The sequence below is a fragment of the Enoplosus armatus genome, chromosome 19 (genome assembly GCF_043641665.1).
Source record: "Enoplosus armatus isolate fEnoArm2 chromosome 19, fEnoArm2.hap1, whole genome shotgun sequence".
In the NCBI taxonomy this organism is placed as follows: Eukaryota; Metazoa; Chordata; class Actinopteri; order Centrarchiformes; family Enoplosidae; genus Enoplosus; species Enoplosus armatus.
The window spans coordinates 18,857,553-18,877,272 of NC_092198.1; the positions used below are offsets into that span (position 1 = coordinate 18,857,553).

The 19,720-nt window shown below is 45.1% G+C and overlaps 1 protein-coding gene across 3 annotated transcripts in view; it reads left to right on the forward strand.

The window, feature by feature from the left end:
* The window catches only part of LOC139301840 (exostosin-1), a 167,444-nt gene extending 162,046 nt beyond the window's left edge, over nt 1-5,398 (forward strand). For all 3 annotated transcript variants that reach the window (XM_070925317.1, XM_070925318.1, XM_070925319.1), the window contains 3 exons: nt 697-857; nt 2,351-2,522; nt 5,213-5,398. In XM_070925317.1, coding sequence (XP_070781418.1) covers nt 697-857; nt 2,351-2,522; nt 5,213-5,398 — 519 coding nt within the window. The remainder of the gene's footprint in view (nt 1-696; nt 858-2,350; nt 2,523-5,212) is intronic.
* Nucleotides 5,399-19,720: the final 14,322 nt, after the last annotated feature.

Consider the following 19,720-nt stretch of genomic DNA (forward strand, 5'->3'; position numbering starts at 1 on the left):
TGGCTGTTTGCCCATAAAGTCGATGAGGAGACATGAGCGGAAGCAAACAGACGTGGATCTGCTATAGGTGGCACAAACTGAGGCATTTAAATCACAATCAGAAAGTCTGCCTTTCGTATTTTGGTCAACATCGGTCACAATGAACATTGTTAACCTGGTTTTTGGTCCAAACAGCCAGACCTGGACCTTCCCTGGACATACATGGACTGCATTTGAACCGGACCTACCATCTTATACCGGTGGTATATTCCATTTGTACGCCATGACGGTGTGTGTTCGAGATCACATAACATTTATGTATGTACTGTACATTAAAACCAGTTTGTAACCTCAGGAACTAACCAACCTGAAACATCCTCATGGGCGGTAGCTCAACACTTCCTGCAGCTCCTTCACAGTAAAGTGTTGTCCGTTCGGGTCTCCTGTTCTTCTTTCCCATGTTGTTTTTGGGAGGATAATCCCAAAACAGACAGCACACCTTAGAGATTTTGAAAAATGTGTCGCCTCTTTACATTACTTTGTGCTTTTCCTCTCTCCTCACTTTTCCTCTTCCTCCTGCCATATCTCCTCAATCTTTCTTTCTTTTCTTTTTTTTTTTTTTTACCTCTCTCTTATCGTACCTCTTCCTTTTCCATTGGCCTCCTCTTCGTTTTTTTTCTCCCCTCTGGCCTCTTTCTTTACTTTCCGCTCCCTCAGGTGGATTTCGCCTTCATTGTGTGGCAAAGTTTTCCGGAGCGCATCGTTGGTTATCCAGCAAGGAGCCACTACTGGGATAGTTCCAGATCCCGCTGGGGATACACCTCCAAATGGACCAATGACTACTCCATGGTCCTTACGGGGGCGGCTTTTTACCACAGGTACTGCCGATAGTCACGTCATCTCACAAATGGTATGAATTACATGCATTATATTCAAAGATGCATCGAAAGACCAGATCTTAGTGGTGCGGAGGAGACAGATTTTTAAAGCGATATATACTCTTTTTTTTGTTGCATGCTATCGCCTGAAACTCTGGTTGTCTTGTTTTTGTGTTTTGCGAAGCACCCTCATGTTTTGCTGTAAAAATGAATGCAGCAGAAGGGTCATCCAAATCTAACATCCAGAGGGGATGAACTGGGAAAAGTTGCTTAAGTTATGTGCACGAAGCCTACACAGTTGACCCGTGGTCGCGTACTGTAGGTATGTTTTTACATTTTTGCCATTTAGAGGATATTAATCCTGAGCACGGGGACCAGCACTCATGCAGAAGTAATGGTGGTGATGACTGTCATTCTCTTGCATTTGTAAAAAAATAAAAATAAAAAATAAAGTAAGTGAGGTCAAATTGACATCTTAACTTTGGTGAGACCAATTAAGACGTGTAAGGATCACGGGAGAAAAAAAATACTTTAATGAAAATACATGTCTGATTATGTTGTTTGTTACGATGTTGATCATCAGCCGGAGGTCATCAGTTTTGTTTATTTATCTAACTTGAGTAGATTGTAAATGTAATGCCGTTTTATTGCTTTGTATTCTTATTATGCGCTTATTCAAACGTTGGCTCATTTCTAATTTAAAGTCATTTAAAGGCCTGCAACACAGCACAGTGACAACATGATCTAACATTGCTGTTGATCGGAATTAATGATGCGTCCGACTGCTCTCCCAGTTCGCTTTGCGGTGCAGTTGTTCTGCATCACCTGGCGTGTTGATCTGTTCCAACTTCACAGAAATACTTATTCCCTCGCCACAAGATACAAACCACATTAAAAGTCATCTCTCACCTGCCGTGTTTCCTTTTTTTTTTGTTTGTTTTGTTTTTGGCGGACTTCTGCAAAAGGAAATACAATACATAACACAATCTCTCTCCACCTCGTTGTTGTCTCGTAAACGAACGATTGTCAAAAGACACAACGCCGAGGCTGAAAGAAGAAACGGTGAACTGAAGTATTTAGCCGAGTGGTAAATTGAGCGGAGAGTGAGCGTTTGCTCTCCGAAGGGATTTGAAGCATCTCGTCACGCAGATAAACAGCACTCTCGCTCTTCTATTGTTAGGCCGCTCTGTGCGACTCTTTAGTCCTTTTGTTATTTAAAATCTCAAATGCCGACGCGAGGCAGAAAGAAAATGAGTCAGCGGTTGAGAAGGAAAGGTGGAAAGAGAGAGAGCGTGCGAGGGACAGCAGGCCTTGGCAGGGAGGGAACAGGGTTGACAATGATCTAGTGCTCCCATGCTGCTGAGAGTGCAACGCAGCGACCATACAGAACGGAACAGAGTGGAAAGTGCAGCTTTGAAAAATAAAAAATAAAACAGAAATAAACACACAGTTAACCTCCACCCGTCTCTCTCTCTCCCCTTATTGCGCGTCAGATACTACCACTACCTGTTCACCCACTACGTCCCGGCCAGCCTGCTGACCACGGTGGACCGCATGGCCAATTGCGAGGACATCCTGATGAACTTCCTGGTTTCGGCCGTTACCAGGCAGCCGCCGATCAAAGTCACGCAGAAGAAGCAGTACAAGGAGACCATGATGAGCCAGGTAGATGTTGTTCATTTCTTCTTCCTTCCCCAGGTGTAGGCGATGATCCGGTGATGGAAGGAAACTCCGCTGATACTGACTTTTCACATAATATTCTTTATTTGCATCAAAGATCAGGATCAACAGGCGTGCGCATCTTGACCTGGACAGCACCCGTAGCCGAATCAGTACTGCTGCCCCGAACGCCGTTCAAGCCCGTCTTTTATACCTTTAAGCATACATGGGGGTCCTACTACAACACACGAGTCTGTAAACTTCTGTTTCCTATCTAGGGGTCAGGAAAAGAGACCTCTCAGAATGACCTATCACATACCAAAGAAGACCACGTCTAAACAACAATACATCTTATCTTTATGGGGCTCCAACATCTGCTAGTTGTTTACCTGGAATACATCTTATCTTTATGGTGCCCCAACATCTGCTAGTTGTTTTCCTGGAACATTGCATACGTGGCAACTTTGTACCGCATGTCATTTCACGAAAAGACTACTTTTATGATTAGTATCAAATAATACACATCATAGAGCTCACACACACACACACACACACACCAGCACATGGTCGTCCTTGTAGTTTAAGACTGGTGATTTGCGGACACTGTGGTTTTTACCAGGATGCTAGCACTGTGGGACTGCTAGTAATTTGAAAAAAAAAATTGTGGTCATTTGCAAAAAAAGAATGCCATGTGGGAAATGACCCGCGTAGAATGCAGAGGCATACAACCTCGAAAACAATCTTCAATATATGGTGTCATCACGCTTTCAGAGCGGTCTGGAAGCCCGACAGCATAACGAATCCTCGAAAAACGTTCCCGCTAATTCAATTTCACTCAGTTGTCACCCTCAGAAGTAGTGTGTTTTCTCAATGAAGTTTCCATTAAGACAGGTGGCCCGAGTGCTGAAGGTTGAGAAAAGAAATCCACTAAAAGCAAATCATGCTGCACATGAGATAAGCCCCCTCCCTCAACCCCCACATCGACCAGAAAAAACATCCCTGACACCAACTGTTGATCAGCGGAATAATGAATAGTAAATGGTAATTCTCACATTCATACACTGCTGGCAGCAAGCCAGCGCGCAGGCTGCCGGCCAACCATCGGGAGCTATTTGGGCTCCAGTGTCTTCAGTGTCGCTGCCACTAATCGTCAAACTACCTTTAAGAGTGCTTGACAGTGGTTTTAAAGACCGTATTTTGAAGAGAGAAGAGTTTAATAGTTTTAATAGTTTAGTAGAGAGGAAGATGAAGAAGATGAGATTGGCCTCCTGTGCGTTGAATGAGCAATAGTGGGGACGCTTTGGGCTACTTACAGCCCTGACCTTCTCCCTGGGAGATCCCTTCATGTACATGTTGTGTGTGTGCGTGTGTGTGTGTGTGTGTGTGTGCGTGTGTGTGTGTGTGTGTGTGAAAGTGTGTGTGTGTGTGTGTGTGTGTGTGTGCGTGTGCTGCTTCGTGTGGCCAGCGCAATGTCAGGCTCTGATTGATGGCCTGACCACAGGCAGGACGATGACTCGGCAGTATGGACTCAGTGATTAATGTCTTAATTGTGAAGGCAGCACGGCAGACCTAGATTTACTCCCCCCCACCCCCCACCCCCCACCTCCCCTCGCTCTCTCTTTCATCCTTTTTTGAGTGTCTCTCTGTTCCGGCCCTCCCCCCCCCTCTCTCACCTCTGATTTGTGACTGTGCTTCAAGCAAAGTGGATAGATCTCCAAGGAAACCTTGACCAGCAGAAACGCTTCTGATGAAGTCATGACTGATATATTTAGGCTGGGGTTTTTTTTATCATTTAGTCGTGTTTCATTCAACTGTTTCCATTACTCATTATTCTACCTGACCCTCAGCACCCCCCCCCCCCCCCCCCCCCAGCCCAACCCTCCTGCAGCAAGATGAATCTTCTCCACCTCCACATCCCTGTGTCACAGGCTATCAAAGGGTCTGCTGCCCGCCACCACCTTGCCCTCAACTGCCCCCTCTCAAACTCATCTACCACGCTCCCCTCCCCCCCCCACGCTGTCCGTCTCAGATAACCAGGTGAGGAGACAGAGCAGCAGGAGACGATAGCATCATGGAGTCGACTCGGCGATTCAAGAAGCTTAAGAGGCTTGGACTGCCGAGGGGGGCAGCACGCAACGGCACATATCTCAGCGACCCACCAGAACTGGAACTCGCTGGTCGGGTCGGGTCGACCAGCTCTGTCAGTATGGCGAACCTGCATTCTCTGGAGGAGCAGGTGGTGCAAACAGTGGGAGCTCCACCAGCTTGGAGGCGCTGCGACGGTGCCCTGAACCCATCAAAATGCTTTGGCTGCGTTCGCTGGTCTTTCGAGAGGACCACGCCGGCGTACGTGGACGGAGATTATGTGTCATCGTATTATACCGCGGGATAAGATCAGTCAAAATAGCTGTTTGCTGCTACAATCAAAATGACATCTCACCCCCGTAGCCAAGGAGACACACCTCTAAAAACCGACAACTGAGAGGAAATGAGAGCCGGGTTCGGATGCATCATAGCGCTGGTGGATACCACAGTTACACAGTCAGGACTACCGGCAGTATTCCTCTTGGTGTTGTTACAGTATCACCTGTTCCTGAGCTGATTGATTCCTTGGTTGCTCTAATACTTTTACCCTCTCCCTCCCTCCCTCTCTCTCTCTCTCTCTCTCTCTCTTTTACATCGCTGCATCTCTAAAGGGCTCCAAGGCGTCTCGGTGGGCCGACCCAGACCACTTTGCTCAGCGACAGACCTGCATGAACGCCTTCAGCCACTGGCTGGGCTTCATGCCCCTGGTGCACTCCCAGATGAGGCTGGACCCGGTGTTGTTCAGGGACCAGGTTTCCATCCTGAGGAAGAAATACAGGGACATTGAGAAGCTGTGAATGCGCAAGGATACACACCAAATCACTGACAGAGAGAAAGTAAGAGGATCTGGCCGTGTGTGTGTGTGTGTGTGTGTGTGTGTGTGTGTGTGTTCGTGTGCGTGTGTTTCCTGTTCAAAAGGCCGTGACAAGAATACACACACTGAATGTGAACATTTGTGAGGCTATAAAGGAAAACTCACACATGCACTGGAAGTAAAAATGATAAAACACTGAGGTACGCATAAGGCATTTAACTGCATACCTCTATGAACCCCCCCCCCCCCCCTCACTGATTCTGTATGCGTGACTGTTAACAGAGAGTGACTGTGCAAACCAGCGATACACGTGAATATGAATGCATGGACTTAACATGCAACAAAGACCTGGACACATTCAAGACGGTCCTGACCACGGACGCACTATATGTGTTGCATGGTTTGACAACTGTACAAGGACCTGACGAACAAAATGTGTTTGAATGAATAAAAAAATAAATAAAATAAGAGCTAAGTTTATTGTGGAAGTTGGACTGTTGGCAGAAGTATACAGTACAATGTAGGACAAAAGGCTAAAGAGTTCTGTGGGTTATAGGTTGTCTTCAGAAGTCAAAGGATGCATTCTCTGGAGGCTATGTATGTACAGTAAAGACACATTGTGGACAAGACCTTGTCTTCTTCTGGGTCGGGCCAGACTGCAGCTGCTACCCCCCCCCCCCCCCCCCCCCCAAAAAAAAAAACACCCAGAGACAATGGCAATATGCCTCTTGTACACTATTGTAGATTTTCAGCAGCAGTTCTTGTCTGTGTGGAGAAAATAAAAAAAAATAAAATAAAGAGATGTTATGTTATAAGACAAGAGGCCAGGTCTCAACACCCTTTCTTGCTTCCTTTCCTTGTCTACCCTTCCTTACTTCTCCAGTTCTTTGAATCTTTTCTTTGTAATGGTCCATATATATATATATATATATGTACCTGTTTTTTTTGTTGTTGATGTTTTACGATCAAGCGATTGCCCTCAGCCAGAGCGTTTTTGTCCACACTGAGCAGCTGGCTAAACACATCTCCTAGAAAAGGTAAGAATGTTGTTTTTTTTTTATCAAACTGTTGCAAAGAGTTTGATTAAAAAAAAAAAAAAAAAATCCATGTGACCTGCCCATTACCAATGTTTTGTGCCAATATTTAACCAGTAGGAGACTGGTCGCGACCCCTCGCTGGCTTCCCCTCCCAGAACACTGAAATTGGAGCTCGCCGCCCAGCTGAAAGCCCTGCTGCGAGGACTTGATCGTCTCTGCAATGCCCAGGCGAGTGGGCTTTTATTCATCTGCTCTGCACGAGCCGCTTGTTTGAGATGCTTTCTTTCAACCTTTTCAGCCTCCATCACGCGTTCATTGCACGAATGTGTCGCGGGCATCGGTCCCGTGAAGGAAACGGTGAAGGGCACGTATGATGCTGTCCTGAGCTCGGTGCTGAGCAAGGCTTAACTTTGCTGCTTTACATCAGTGTGAAAACAGCCCCAGAAAGACTGGATGATCCCGTTTTTTTTTTCCAGAGCTAGCGGAACGATTGCTAACCTTCTCTTGTCCAGGTTTTACTTTCAAGGCCTGGACGATGAAACTAAAAGCGTTTGTTCACAGCCGTACTTGGAAAAGGAGAAAACGAATCTTGTGTGACGATGATGTTGTTTCAAACTAGGCCCGGCAAGCGACGCATGGCTCCACGTGTGAATGAGTCAAAGAGAATGAAATGCAACTCATATTTGAGGAAGTGAGCTGCAGCTGGGAAAAGAGCTCGCAGTTCAGCCAAGTTTACCCCGAAGAACAGAAGTTAAAACGATTGCATCAACTTCAGACAGAGATGAATAGAGTTCATAAACATGCTGTAAGTTATGCACACACACACACACACACACACACACACACACACAGCCACAGTATGGAGGGTTGTTCCCATGACCATGAGTGAGCCACTCAACCATCTTTCCATGAAGCTCCCTCATCCCCTCTGCCGCTCCTCATTTGTCGCTCCCTTCATCTACCTTTCATCGATTCTTCCCCTCTCACCTTTCTTCTCCTCCCACCTCTCAGAGGCAATAATGACGATCACCCGATCTCACTTTCTAGTTCCCACCCGGCCTTCATCTCACCCCGTCTCTCTTCTCTCCTGGTTTCCTCTTTTGATATGACACGCGTGGCCACGAGGGGCTGCCTTCCTTTCATGCGACGTCTCCAGACAATGTAAATAACGACGTCAAAACTGCACACGCGTCAACCGGTGTGGTGATGTATTCTGCTAGCGATACACAGGCGTGCTGTGTTTTTCTTCTAATGCCTATTTCGATTCATTTAGGAAGCATTTGCACGTGTGTTCATAAATGCATATACTGTGTTTTGCATCAGGTTATGTAAGATTTGCTGTAATGACCTCATAGTTTTCGTAGCCACCCTGACAGATGTGATAACGTTCGCTCGTTCTAGATGAGTGTCGTTACCAGTTGTCTCCTTATCGTCATCTTGAGGCGGCCGCCGACGCGATTGGTTCATTCGTCTATTTGTCGATCAACAGAAAATGAGTGGACTTCGATTTAACAAATTCGCCTTTGAAATGACTAAATGTGAGGACTTTTCCTTGTCATGTGGTTGTGTGTTGAATATCTTTGGGATTTGCACTGTTGATGAGAAGGAAGAAAAAAAATCAATTGTTACGGTGTCACTTTAGGCTCTGGGATTTTTCACTATTGTAAGTAAATGAATGGAAAACTGGAAAAAGGAAACAGCCGTATAGGTATTAATGAAAATAAGCCATAATCTGATATACCAGTCAATAAACTGTATCGTCTTTGGTCCGTCTATCTGTCTTTCCTACGCATTGTAATGAAATTGTAAATCAGCACGTTTGGCTATGCTTCAGCCTAACTCTGATTTTAGGCTTGACGTTGTCTAACCTTCATCACAACCTTCGGCCAAAGCAGATGGCTCTCCGCAAACCTCAGAAATGGAAATTAGAGGTGGTTTAAACTGAAAAAAATCCCTCGCCAACTTCCTGTTCCAACAGCTCTCACTGACGGTCAGCTTGTCGAATCCGACAGTGTTGAGGTTTGTCCGCGGCCCGTCAAAATAAAGCGATTTCAGTCTCATTCAAATCTGTCACTTCATGAGACCGGAATGGAGCACTTTCCATTAAGAGTGAGCTATTTTCACTCCCCTCCCCTCCTCTTCTCGCTGTGCACTTTTCCGTTTCTCCACACAGTCTGGCAAACCACCAGAGCCAACAGATGATTTAGTGTGAGCCACAATGGCTTTCATTTCAGTTTGCTTTGGGGAATTCTCCTTTTGCTCTTATGATGCATTATTATGGTCCCTGCAGCCTGTAAAACATTGTGTGTGCGCGTGTGTGTGTGTGTGTGTGTGTGTGTGCGTGTGTGTGTGTGTGTGCGGGAGAAAGGGAGATAGCTGCATATTATCATATATATCATACGTATAACAATGGCGTTTAAGAGTTAAGAGTACTACTGAGACCAACACCACCACCTACTGCAGCTCCGAGCTGTGAAAAAATGCTCCTGATGAATATCAAATAAGCCTTTGCGCTTAAATTATCAACAAATAGTTCCTGTTGTGTTTTTCTTTTTTTTTTGCTTGTTTGATGACTGGCTCTTGTCGGCAGTTCAAACGTAACTTAAATACAACTTATTAGAGACAGATATTCTCGTGTGGACGAGGTCTAGTGTTCTTAATTTGGCTTTTGTAAAGCTTTTTTTTGTGAAGCTTGTGTACGCCGGCCATGCCTCAGCTTCCCGCGGAGAGAATTTTTCCCATTTGCATGTCCCGACGTCGTAGCATGCGCTCCTGTCTCTCATTTCTCTTCTCCTGTCTGAATTAGATGTTTCCCTTTTCCCCAGACTCTCTGCAGGTGTGTCACTTTTCTGTGTCTGTGTGTGTGTGTGTGTGTGTGTGTGTGTGTGTTAGTAGTGAGCCAATAAAGGTGCATAAAGTCGAGCGGATAAATATGTGACTCCTGCATATTCATTCTTTTGTTCCTCCTCTTTTGTCTGCTGCCTCTGTTCCATCTGAATGCGACGTGAGTCAGAGGAAAGGCCTCCTGTCTGTAAAGAGCTGTCAACAGGGAGTCCAGACCATAATAATATCTTGCAGACTGTTTCTCTGCAGCAGACGCCGACTTTTTTTTTTATCTTTCCAGGGCGACACACACACACACACACACACACACACACACACACAAAGCCCTCCTCTCTGTAAGAGCATGTTAAAGGGCCTTGTCTCCACTGTGATCAATACAGGTCAGTGTTAGTCATTGGATGTGATCATCCATGGGTTCCCTCAGGAGAGAGCTATACCGCTTCGCAGCCATTTGTACTTGTTGGACAGTGAGCATGGATCCCTGTTCCTGCTGATGTCAGAGGAAGTCAGGCAGCACAAAAAAAAAAAAAAAAAAACATGAAAAAAATAACCCTGACAGGTGGAGAGCAAAAGGCACGGAAGGATTTTAAGTGACGTGAAACGGTGAAATCGGGATTGGTTCAGGTGTCCATGAGGACGTTCCTGACAAAATTATCTGTGGCTGTGTTCCACGTTTGGGTAAAGCACATTGGAGGATATTTAAAGGACCGTTCTCTGAGATCTCCTACATCACAAAGAGAGCGAATTGCAGGGCAAGTAATTCACATATCACCAAATGTAACGGTGCACACAACAAGGCAGCATTTCATAGGTCGTCTCCTGTTTTAACACGAGGGAAGCCAAAGCCCAGGAACGCGTGTATAATCCGCCAAATACAGTATTTACAGAGTGACAAGAAAAACATTAGAATGAAGTTTTCTGAAGTTCTGTTTTCCAAAAATCAAAGTGCAGCTGTGAGAAATCCAGGTGGTCGGGGGAAGCAATACAACATTCAACCCCAGCGCTAGCGTTAGCTTCAAACTGAAACCCGGTCGAACAGGCTACAGGTTGCTTGTGTTTCTCTGCTTTGGAGATATTCCGACACCGACTGACGGAAACTGGGAAAATACCAGAACCCTGAAAATGTAAGACGGGATTTAAGAATTGACTTGCTTACTTGCTTAACTTTCACTTTTGTCATTTCTTCTGGCAAAGTATCTCCAATTTCACTGAAGTGTGAATTTCAATTTTCTTTTCCGCACGACTGGTATAAAGTTATCAGCTGTTACCAATTTGCATTGAGACGGAGCCTAGAACGTGCATGTATCTGAGAAACAGAAGAAAAGAGGAAGAAAGAAAGAACCAAAAAGCGGCTAATAAACGAGTGGCTTGGGTGACTCCATCATATCTGTCTGCAGTACAGAGGGAGACAGAAAACTGTAAGATCCTTACATCCATCTCCCCTTCCCATCGGTCTCTGTGATTCAATCACTCCTGACAGCCGGCCTCTCCTTTCCTTTCATCTCTCGCTCTTTATTTTCTTTTAAAGCCGTCAGCATCCATCTCATTCGTTACGGCTCTATTATGCAGCGCTGCCTCAATGAAATAAAAAAAATAAATAAATACATTTCAAAAAAGGCATGAATAAATCATAACCAACCCTCTCTCCGTTTCGTCGAGTTCGGATGATTATTCCGTTTTTTCAGTGGGAGAGCGCTCATTGATTTGACCCTGAAGAGTTCCCAAGGTTACGGGATGGGAAATTGATCGGCGGCGGAGAGAGGAACGAACTGGCGGAATGTCCAAATATTCAAATCGCTCCCCCTCCCTCCCTCCCTCTCTCTCTCTCTCTGCGCTCGCGCCTCAAATATCCGTGACCAAATGGACTTATAATTGGAAGTCAGGAGGCCCAGAGACACTCCTCACCTTCTTTCTGAGTCGTCTGGATATTAGTTCTGGCGAGTTACAGGGCTGATGCGAGCACATGGGGAGAAGATGAGGGGAAAGAGAAAGTCATTAGGAGGAGCCTGTTGATAGTATTTGTGAGGGACTTTTCTCACCCTGTCATTTTTCCCACCCACCCACCCCCCTCTTTTCTTCTACTTCTGATCTCTTCTCCCTCTTTTTCACACACACACACACAAACACACATTCAGTCGACCCTCTTTTCCCCTCTTCCACCAATGTTTCTCATTATAGCCTGTCTCCTCACATTTGTCATATTGGGCAGGCAACTGTGATGATATCATAGGGTACTGGGGCATTGTGTGTGTGTGTGTGTGTGTGTGTGGTTTCAGAACACCCCAGTGAGATTCCTCACACACACACACACACACACACACACACAGGCGCTGACTGGGAGTCAGAAAGTCCGATTTTCTTCAGAGTCCTCGCTCCTTCCTGGTGGGTGTTGAGAGTCCCCCCATTGTCTGGACTGAATGGGACATGTGTCTGGATCTATGAATCCTATTATGAAGGAGGTGAAAAGTGGGGGAAGGAGGGGAAAAACGGAAGATAGATTTTAAATGGAGCCACGGAGGATGTGCAGACGCTGTCTTCACCAGACAAACGACGAGCTAAAAATGACCGTTGTCCACATTTTCCCCCAATGAAAGGCTCTCAGCAGCAAAGGCAACGTACTGTGATGCTGTCATACCGCTAAACGTCTTCAAGTGCGTTCAGACTGGAACTTGAAGAGAGTTTTCCTCCTGCGTTATTCATGTCCATTTGACCGCTAAGTCTGTGTTAATTGCCACAAAACAGCCACTGCGCTGACTGTACAGATGTCAGCTGTAGCCAGCTAGATAGCACCATCTGTGTGTGTGATTTCCCCCACTCTATAGTTGTTTTTTTGTTGTTGTAGGCTCCTAATGTCTCCATTTGTACCAGTAAGGGTATATATATATATAGACTATATCCTGCTTGGCCCTTATCCCACTAGCGATAACCTATAAGATATGGAACGTTAGTTACATACTGTAACTCCAAGTGCAGCCCTCTGAGCTCTGGGCCTCACTGGTTCCTGAAATAGCTTTTTTTTTTTTTTTAATTATTATTGCTTTTTTATAAGCCAATAATTTCCACACAGTCCCTAATAAAGAATCATAATAACTAGTCAACATATGAGGCATCATATCAGTGTAATTTCAATACAAAAATAGACACTGTTATGAATTGGAAATAAAGACAAAAATCTGCTACATGCTATTAGCCTTTATATGTGTTATGGTATGCATATATTGTGCAGTCAATGAATGTACAATTTGCTTCAAGTGAGTTGCCATTGAAAGTGTAATTTGTTGGGTTACAAATGGACACATTTCTCTGGGTGAGCTTTCTTTGAGTTTTGTGTTTCTCCGCTGAGGTCGGATAAACATCTCGTCTGTCCGTCTGTCTGGAATGAAACCTCTGTGCATCGTGCATCGCTATGGTAAAACACACACACACACACACACACACACACACACAGAGAGAAACGGACGTCTGTACACAGAGTTCCCAGTGGACTAAGTGTCAGGAAATGAGATCTGGATGAGGAGGGGAGGAAGTTGAATTCTAAAATAAGAAAAACAAATCAACACCACTGAAGCAATCTGGCCTGTGTGTGTGTGTGTGTGTGTGTGTGTGCGCGCGTGCGTGCGTGTGTGGAACAAGTGTAAATGACATGATCTGCACACTTTGTAATCGCAATCTACCCAGTAAGGCTGCCATTCTCATGACTGAGAGGGTGCGAGAGAGTGAGACAACGGAATTATTCAAAAGTGTGTGTGCTGATTTTCCATCAAAGTGCGAGGTGTCAAATTCCCCCAAATGAGCGTGTATTGTTAAATGCGAGTTACAAATGTTTAACACGGCGTATTTGATTATGTGACAGCAGCAGAAACGCACGTCAGCCATGCAAGACTATTTCCTCTTTCTATGTGTTCTGCCTCTTTTGTGGTGGGAAAATAGAGTATAAGCATTTTTTTGAAGTTGGAGGTTAGATTGGCTCTAATATTACCAGACAGATAACGCTTTGATGACCATTCCGAAACACAAGGAACCAGTGATTCCAGTGATTCTTCCTCCCCGCGTCAGAGGTAAACATGACTTGATTGGAAGAGTGGAGCTGCTGGTGGTGGGGAGCTTTGTGGGGGCGGACTGTTTCATCTGCAGCTGAGGCCCCGCAGGTGGACAGAAATACTCCGCCCTCTGTTGTTTACTCACTGACGTGGCTTTCAGGTGCATGTAAATGCCGCCACCTGAAAAAGGCCTTGTTACCAGTGGCTGCTTCCCCTCGCGCTTCTGAGCGTTTATACGTTCCCCACGGTCGGCTCCGAGCGACGTTTAATGGTTTGGAGGAGGCGAATCGGTGTGTTTTAAAGATGCCGTGAATTGCCGACAAGGTCGCGAGTGACAAAGAGGGTCGGTGGCATACAAGAAAGAAAGAATCAGAGGTGAGGAGATAAGGGGAGAACAATGAGAACAGACTTACCTTTTCAACCTTTACAGACAGTCAGGCTGTCAGCACTCCCTCTTCAGTGGAACGACATGTCTGAGAGCAGCAACCCCAAAGGGAAGGTGACATTTACCTTTTTCTGGCCTACAAAGAGCCCTCGCGACTCACACACACACACACACACACACACACGCAGTACATAATAGCTCCCGACAGTGTCAGTCTTTCCATTAAGCACTGAACATGTGCCGATTTGAATGTCTCTGAAGAGCAGGTCGTCTCCTTTCACAAGGCCGCGAGCACGCAGGTGTGTAGATGAGGTGGATGTTTGGATGAATGCTGCCTTGCACAATGTTTTTTTTTTTTTTTTTTTTTTTTTATCATTGGCACACATCCAGCGTGTCAATGATTTAAAAAAACCAGTAATCAAAAAAAAAAAAAAAATCGCTAATTCAGAGATTAAGGTGTGCAAACATGGAATTCAGGCCTCCCCTCTCGTGTTTTTACTGCCTGACAGGGGCCCTTTTCAGAGACGCACAGGTGCCAGTAATAAAAGTAACAACGGCCGAATTCCTTTTAGCTTGTCCTGCTATTGTGCGTGCTTGCCTCACTGCGACACTCAAATATAATGTGCTTTCCCTATTGTGACAAAATGTCTGCTGTGACAAAAAAAAAAAAAATATATGTTTGATTACACATTTTAACAAACCTCTGGATGTTCCTCCGCTGCCGGGAAGGGAAGATTGAGCTGAAACGTATGCTACTACCATCTCTCTGTGTCTTTCCCGTGGTTTCCACCTTTTGAGCGTGTTTGGGTTAAAGGATGAGGCTGGAGATATTAATAATCGCACTTATTGTCAACAGATCCCTTGAAAACACTAAAACCAACAATGAATGTGTCCACTAGCATGTACTGTCTGTGTCTCTGAAGAAGCTGAGCCAATCACAGTGACTCATGACGTTCAAACAAGTGGCTTCCTCCAGGAAGTCATATTGTTGTGTGGGTGGTGCAGAACACACAAAAGTCAAAATCCCTTCAATCTGACTCTATTTCAGTCATAGCTCTAACTATATTTCGTGATGCATTTCAAGCAAAAAAAAAAAAGTTGGAAAGGAGGCAATGGTGCACAGGATGTCTGACGTGTGTGTGAATATTCTGTGGCAGCGTGATTTAATGGAGGTAAACAGGGAAAGGGGAAAATAACGGTCAGGGCGCTACATGCGCTGGTCGTTGAGCCACCGTGAAAATAGGGCCCCAAATGGGTATTAATACGCAGCTGAAAGTAGTCCCCAAGAAATTCATAATTTACTGTTTAAGTAACTCTTACCAAAAGCATACATGCCCCGCTGCTTTGTGACAACACTTAGGCTTTTTAAAAGATTAAACTAGATACCTGGGACCCATTTTTAAAGATCAGTGGTGAGATATTAAGAAGAAATATAGAATCCTGCCGGACTTACTGTCCTTTAGGTTCCAATTCATGTGCTCTGCCCTCTTTGTCTTTCCTGAGGTCTCGTGACAATATTTATTTTTACAGCCGATTAAAGCCAAGCAGCAGTCGTAATCGATATTTTAATAATTATATTCAGCATTAATTAATATCACGATATGGCTTTTGAATAAAAATCAATGGTAAATATGATGCCAGTAGTAACAATTCACTGTTGAAAATATGTTAATCTACTTCTCTAGATGCAGATGTGTCTGCATGCATGTGTGTGTGTGTGTGTGTCTCTGTAAAAGAAAGCAATGCTGCCCCCCCCCCCAACATAAAAACTCCATCTTGGCATATTTTCCTGCTAAGCAGAAGAAAATGCAGCATCTATTGCTGGTAACACTCCCATCTGTCACACAGAGAGAGAGAGAGAGAGAGAGAGAGGAGGAGGAGGAGGAAGAGGAACAGGGCTGGCAAATAAGCCAGACTCTTCACCTCTGACACAAACACACACACACACACACACATGCAGGAAACTCATCTTAAAATCTCTCTGTCTTTTGTCGGTGTTTCAATTTCACTCGACAGTCCCTGCACCACTGAGCTGATAGAGAGCGCACGGAAGGGAGAGAGGGCTGCAGAGGAATGACAGAACAAAGAGAAGTGTCACCGTCAGCTCGGCTGAAACCCAACAAAATGAATAAAGCTCTTCCAAATGTCCCTTTTTTTTTTTTTCTCTTCATATCGGAGCGGCCTTCCATTCGCGATCTGCCGGGCGAGCAGTCACAAGTCTGTGAAGTCGCTCGTCCTGAAGGAAGGAGGGAGTGGTTTTCAGCAACTCTACGGACGCAGCTTTTCTCTCTCAGCATGAACACACCACAGCACGGCCCCCACCTGCCGATGCACAGGTCTGTTGGTTTCGAGGCTCTCTAAAATGACTAAGTAGAGATTTAAAAACTTTGTGAAGTTCATTATTTAAGTTTCTGGGGTTTATACCCCCATGGGGGACAGTGTCTTCAGATTAAAACCTCCATCCTCGACCATTAGCCATATTAGCCATTTAGTAGCTGCAACGGAGCTTTCAGTCTCAACATGAACAAGAAGTCCTTCGAGCGCTCCGAAAAATGGACATTTTTCCCATCTACAAAAAAAAGGTACAAGCTACTAAATGGACCTCGTGGTGACATCGTCTCGAAGCGAAAATGTCTGTCGTTGCAGTGAGGATATTTTTGCTTTCAATTCGAATCAACGCAGCGGCAAAATCGCAGCGGGGGAAGTAACTGGTAACTTCAGGTGTCAGAGGAAGGTAGTGGAGTCCAAAGTACAATATCTCCCTCTGAAAGAGTAGAGGAGAAAAACAAAATACTTGAGTACAAGTACCTCAATATTGCATTTGAGTTTAAACCCTCTCAGAAACACTTCAATTTGACCATCTGCTGCCTCTTAAACCTCAGATTTCGACGACACGATAGCAGGCGAGTGATTACCCCAGCCGCTCCTCACGCATTCATACTTTTACTCTGCGACATGGTCAGTAGCTCCAAATGATGTTCATTAACATCAGTGAAGCGGCGTTAGGCTGGTAATAATTATGGAATATTGGTATTCAAAAGAAGGCAGCAGGAACTGTTTTTTTTTTTTTTTTTTTTGATTGAAGGTACAGTGATTCAATATTCAATTTTGTGCTGAGTGCACACACACACACACACACACACACACACACACACACACACACACAGACGTAAGGTACATGGTGGGTGACAACAAAAAGCAACAGGGGGATTTAATCAGTATTTAAATTGAAAAGAATTGGACTGTCATCACAGTATAATTTGGATTGTAAACTGTGTCTTTTCCCGTGCCCCCAAGGTGTGTGTGTGTGTGTGTGTGTGTGTGTGTGTGTGTGTGTGCGACTCTGATGAGACAGGGTACTCTCCGTTGAGGTCCTGCTGTTTTCAATTTGAGGGTCATTTGTTTGCATTATCCCGTTTATGACAGGCGGGGAGGGAGAATGCCACCGTGGTATCTGATTCTAATTATTTAGCAGCTGTAAAACACTTGTCGCTGCCTCTCCCGTTTGCCTCCACCTCATTTGTCAGGCATCGTCGGCGCCTCTCACTGCTGACAGTCACAGGTAGGCGGCACCGTTTAAAGGACTCCGACGTTCGGTTTGTTTCTATGCTTTCTCGTATATTACAGTTAGACGAGAGCAATGACGATCAATCATAACTGAATCTATGTGAGCTCAAAAACACAGCTCTGTGACGTGTTTAGCTACTCGTGAAGAGAGCCCAGATCATATATCCCGCCCTGTCTGGGAGCACCTTGGGATTCCCGCGGGGGGGGGGGGGAGAGCGCTTGAGGATGACCCACGGGTAGAAGGATATCCGGGCTACCTTGCTGTCACTGCGTGGGGTTAAACTGCCCCAGACCGAACGGGGTCGGGGTCAGCGTCGGACACACACAGCCACTTTACGCTTTTATAAAAACAAAAACAAAAAAAACTTTTACACCCGAAAGAAACCCCGTCGACAGCCTCGGGGACAGATGCCACCTCTCTCCAATCTCGCCGTCTCTGTCTCCCTTGTTCCCCTTTTCAGAAATTAATCAGGCGACGTGTACTTGGGAAATGAGGTGACATTTTCCTATAATGAGAGCGATGGGTGGAAGGGAAGGAGTCACTGCGTTCCCAGGGCCCGCCATCGACAGAGATTGACATTTTCCATTACAGAGTCAAAATGTACATGTGTTGCTCCATCTGAGTTGCCGTGTTTGTGTGTGTGTGTGTGTGTGTGTGTGTGTGGTTTAAGGTTCGTTTTGGCAGCAGACGGCAAGGAGGTCATCCATCTTGTTACAGCCATATCCCAAAGTTGGTGTGCGTGTGTGTGTGTGTGTGTGTGTGTGTGTGTGGAGAGTGGTGGTAAGGTGAAAAAGCATGATTTATGGAAGGGAGTGGTGCTGGAAGGCTCTAGGTACAGCGACGCCTGTAAATCCTGATAAAAAACCTGGATAGAAGCAATTTAATGCCATCAATCTTCCTACCTAGAGGCTGTGATATATTGGCAGGTAGAAAGGAGTGTGTGTGTGTGTGTGTGTGTGTGTGTGTGTGTGTGTGTGTGTACAGGAATTAAAGGGGTAAACTAAACTCAATCTTCAGGTGGACAAACCTGCTTCTAACAACTAGTTCTAATGTTAGCTGCTGGCTGCTTTGTGGATTTTACACCCGGCTACTAGATCATACAGTGCGTTCCTAAACACACCTTGCTTATGTGTTTATTTTGTTTCCAACGACAGAAACAGAAGAACACTTTTGACTTCTTCAGATTTGTTTTAAAGCTGCACTAATCAATCGCTTTATTTTAACAAAGGGACAAGTGAGCACGTTTAACTTAATAGGTGTCGCCCCTCCACTCTACCGAGCGTTTTAGTGTCTTTCAGCTCAATGTTTTGTTTTTCACTCCTACTGCTCCTATAAACCGGCCGCAGCAGGCAGCTGTTCCCGGTGACGACAGCAAGTCCAGATGTTGGTAAACGTGTCATGTTCAGGCGGAAACGTTCGGACCCAAGGCTGAGCTCCAGGATGGCGTGCCTCATCTCAGATGCGAATACTGCAATATGCAAGTGTTTGGCTGAAACAAAACTATTGTGCCGGCGCCAGAAGTCTGTCCGAGACCGTATGATAATTCACATCAAAAGGATTCATCCCTTTTGGAGCATGGGTGTGCTCTGGAAACTTCTTGGCCGCCTATTAAATTAGTGTGGACAAAATTGACATTTAATGCACGAGGGAAAGCTGGAGTGTCTAAGAAGTCATCTGGGATTTGGGAAAAGGCGTCATGGCGGCACTAGATAAAAGGCCATAGGGTTCACAAAGTCATTAACAGACATCGGTCAGACAGACGTTTAGGGGTCTCCTGCTTCAGACAGCGGTTGAGACCTTCACAAGGGGTCCCAAGATGAATCTAAGAGATCGCAAGATTATTATTCTGTGTGTTTTGGGCTTTTCTACAATCCGTGTTTGTTTGTTTTTTTTTCTTTTTGTACAATTCAATACTACATAGAATTTAAAAGAATGAATTCTTTGATTCATCTTATCTTTAACTCAGCTGTGAGGCCAGGACATCATCTCAAGCCTGAGCTTGAGGCTGAAGGCTCAAAGAATCACCCCAAAGGCCGGTGTGACTTTACATTCACTTGCCACTGCGCGGGTTAATAAGAGCATGATTTATAGCACGACGGGGTTCCATCTAGTGTCACTACTCAGCTTTTCTCTTCTCCACTAAATGGCGCTAAATACTTCAGCAGCATCTCAAACAGAAAGTTGTTACAAATGGGTTTGTTTTCCTCATCATGAAGTCTGTCAACCAAATGGTCTGATGAATTTTACTCTTAATTCTAGTCTTAAACTCTAGTCTTGATTCGTACGTGTCTTGCGGTATCTCTGCTGCGCTCACTATGCATTTAGGCACGCACGCTTCCAATGATGGTCGGAGAGACGGGAGTTAAATTAAAAGTCTTTTTTTCCAGGAAGCAATTGTGAAACTGCGACGACAGCAAATTCAATTACGTTG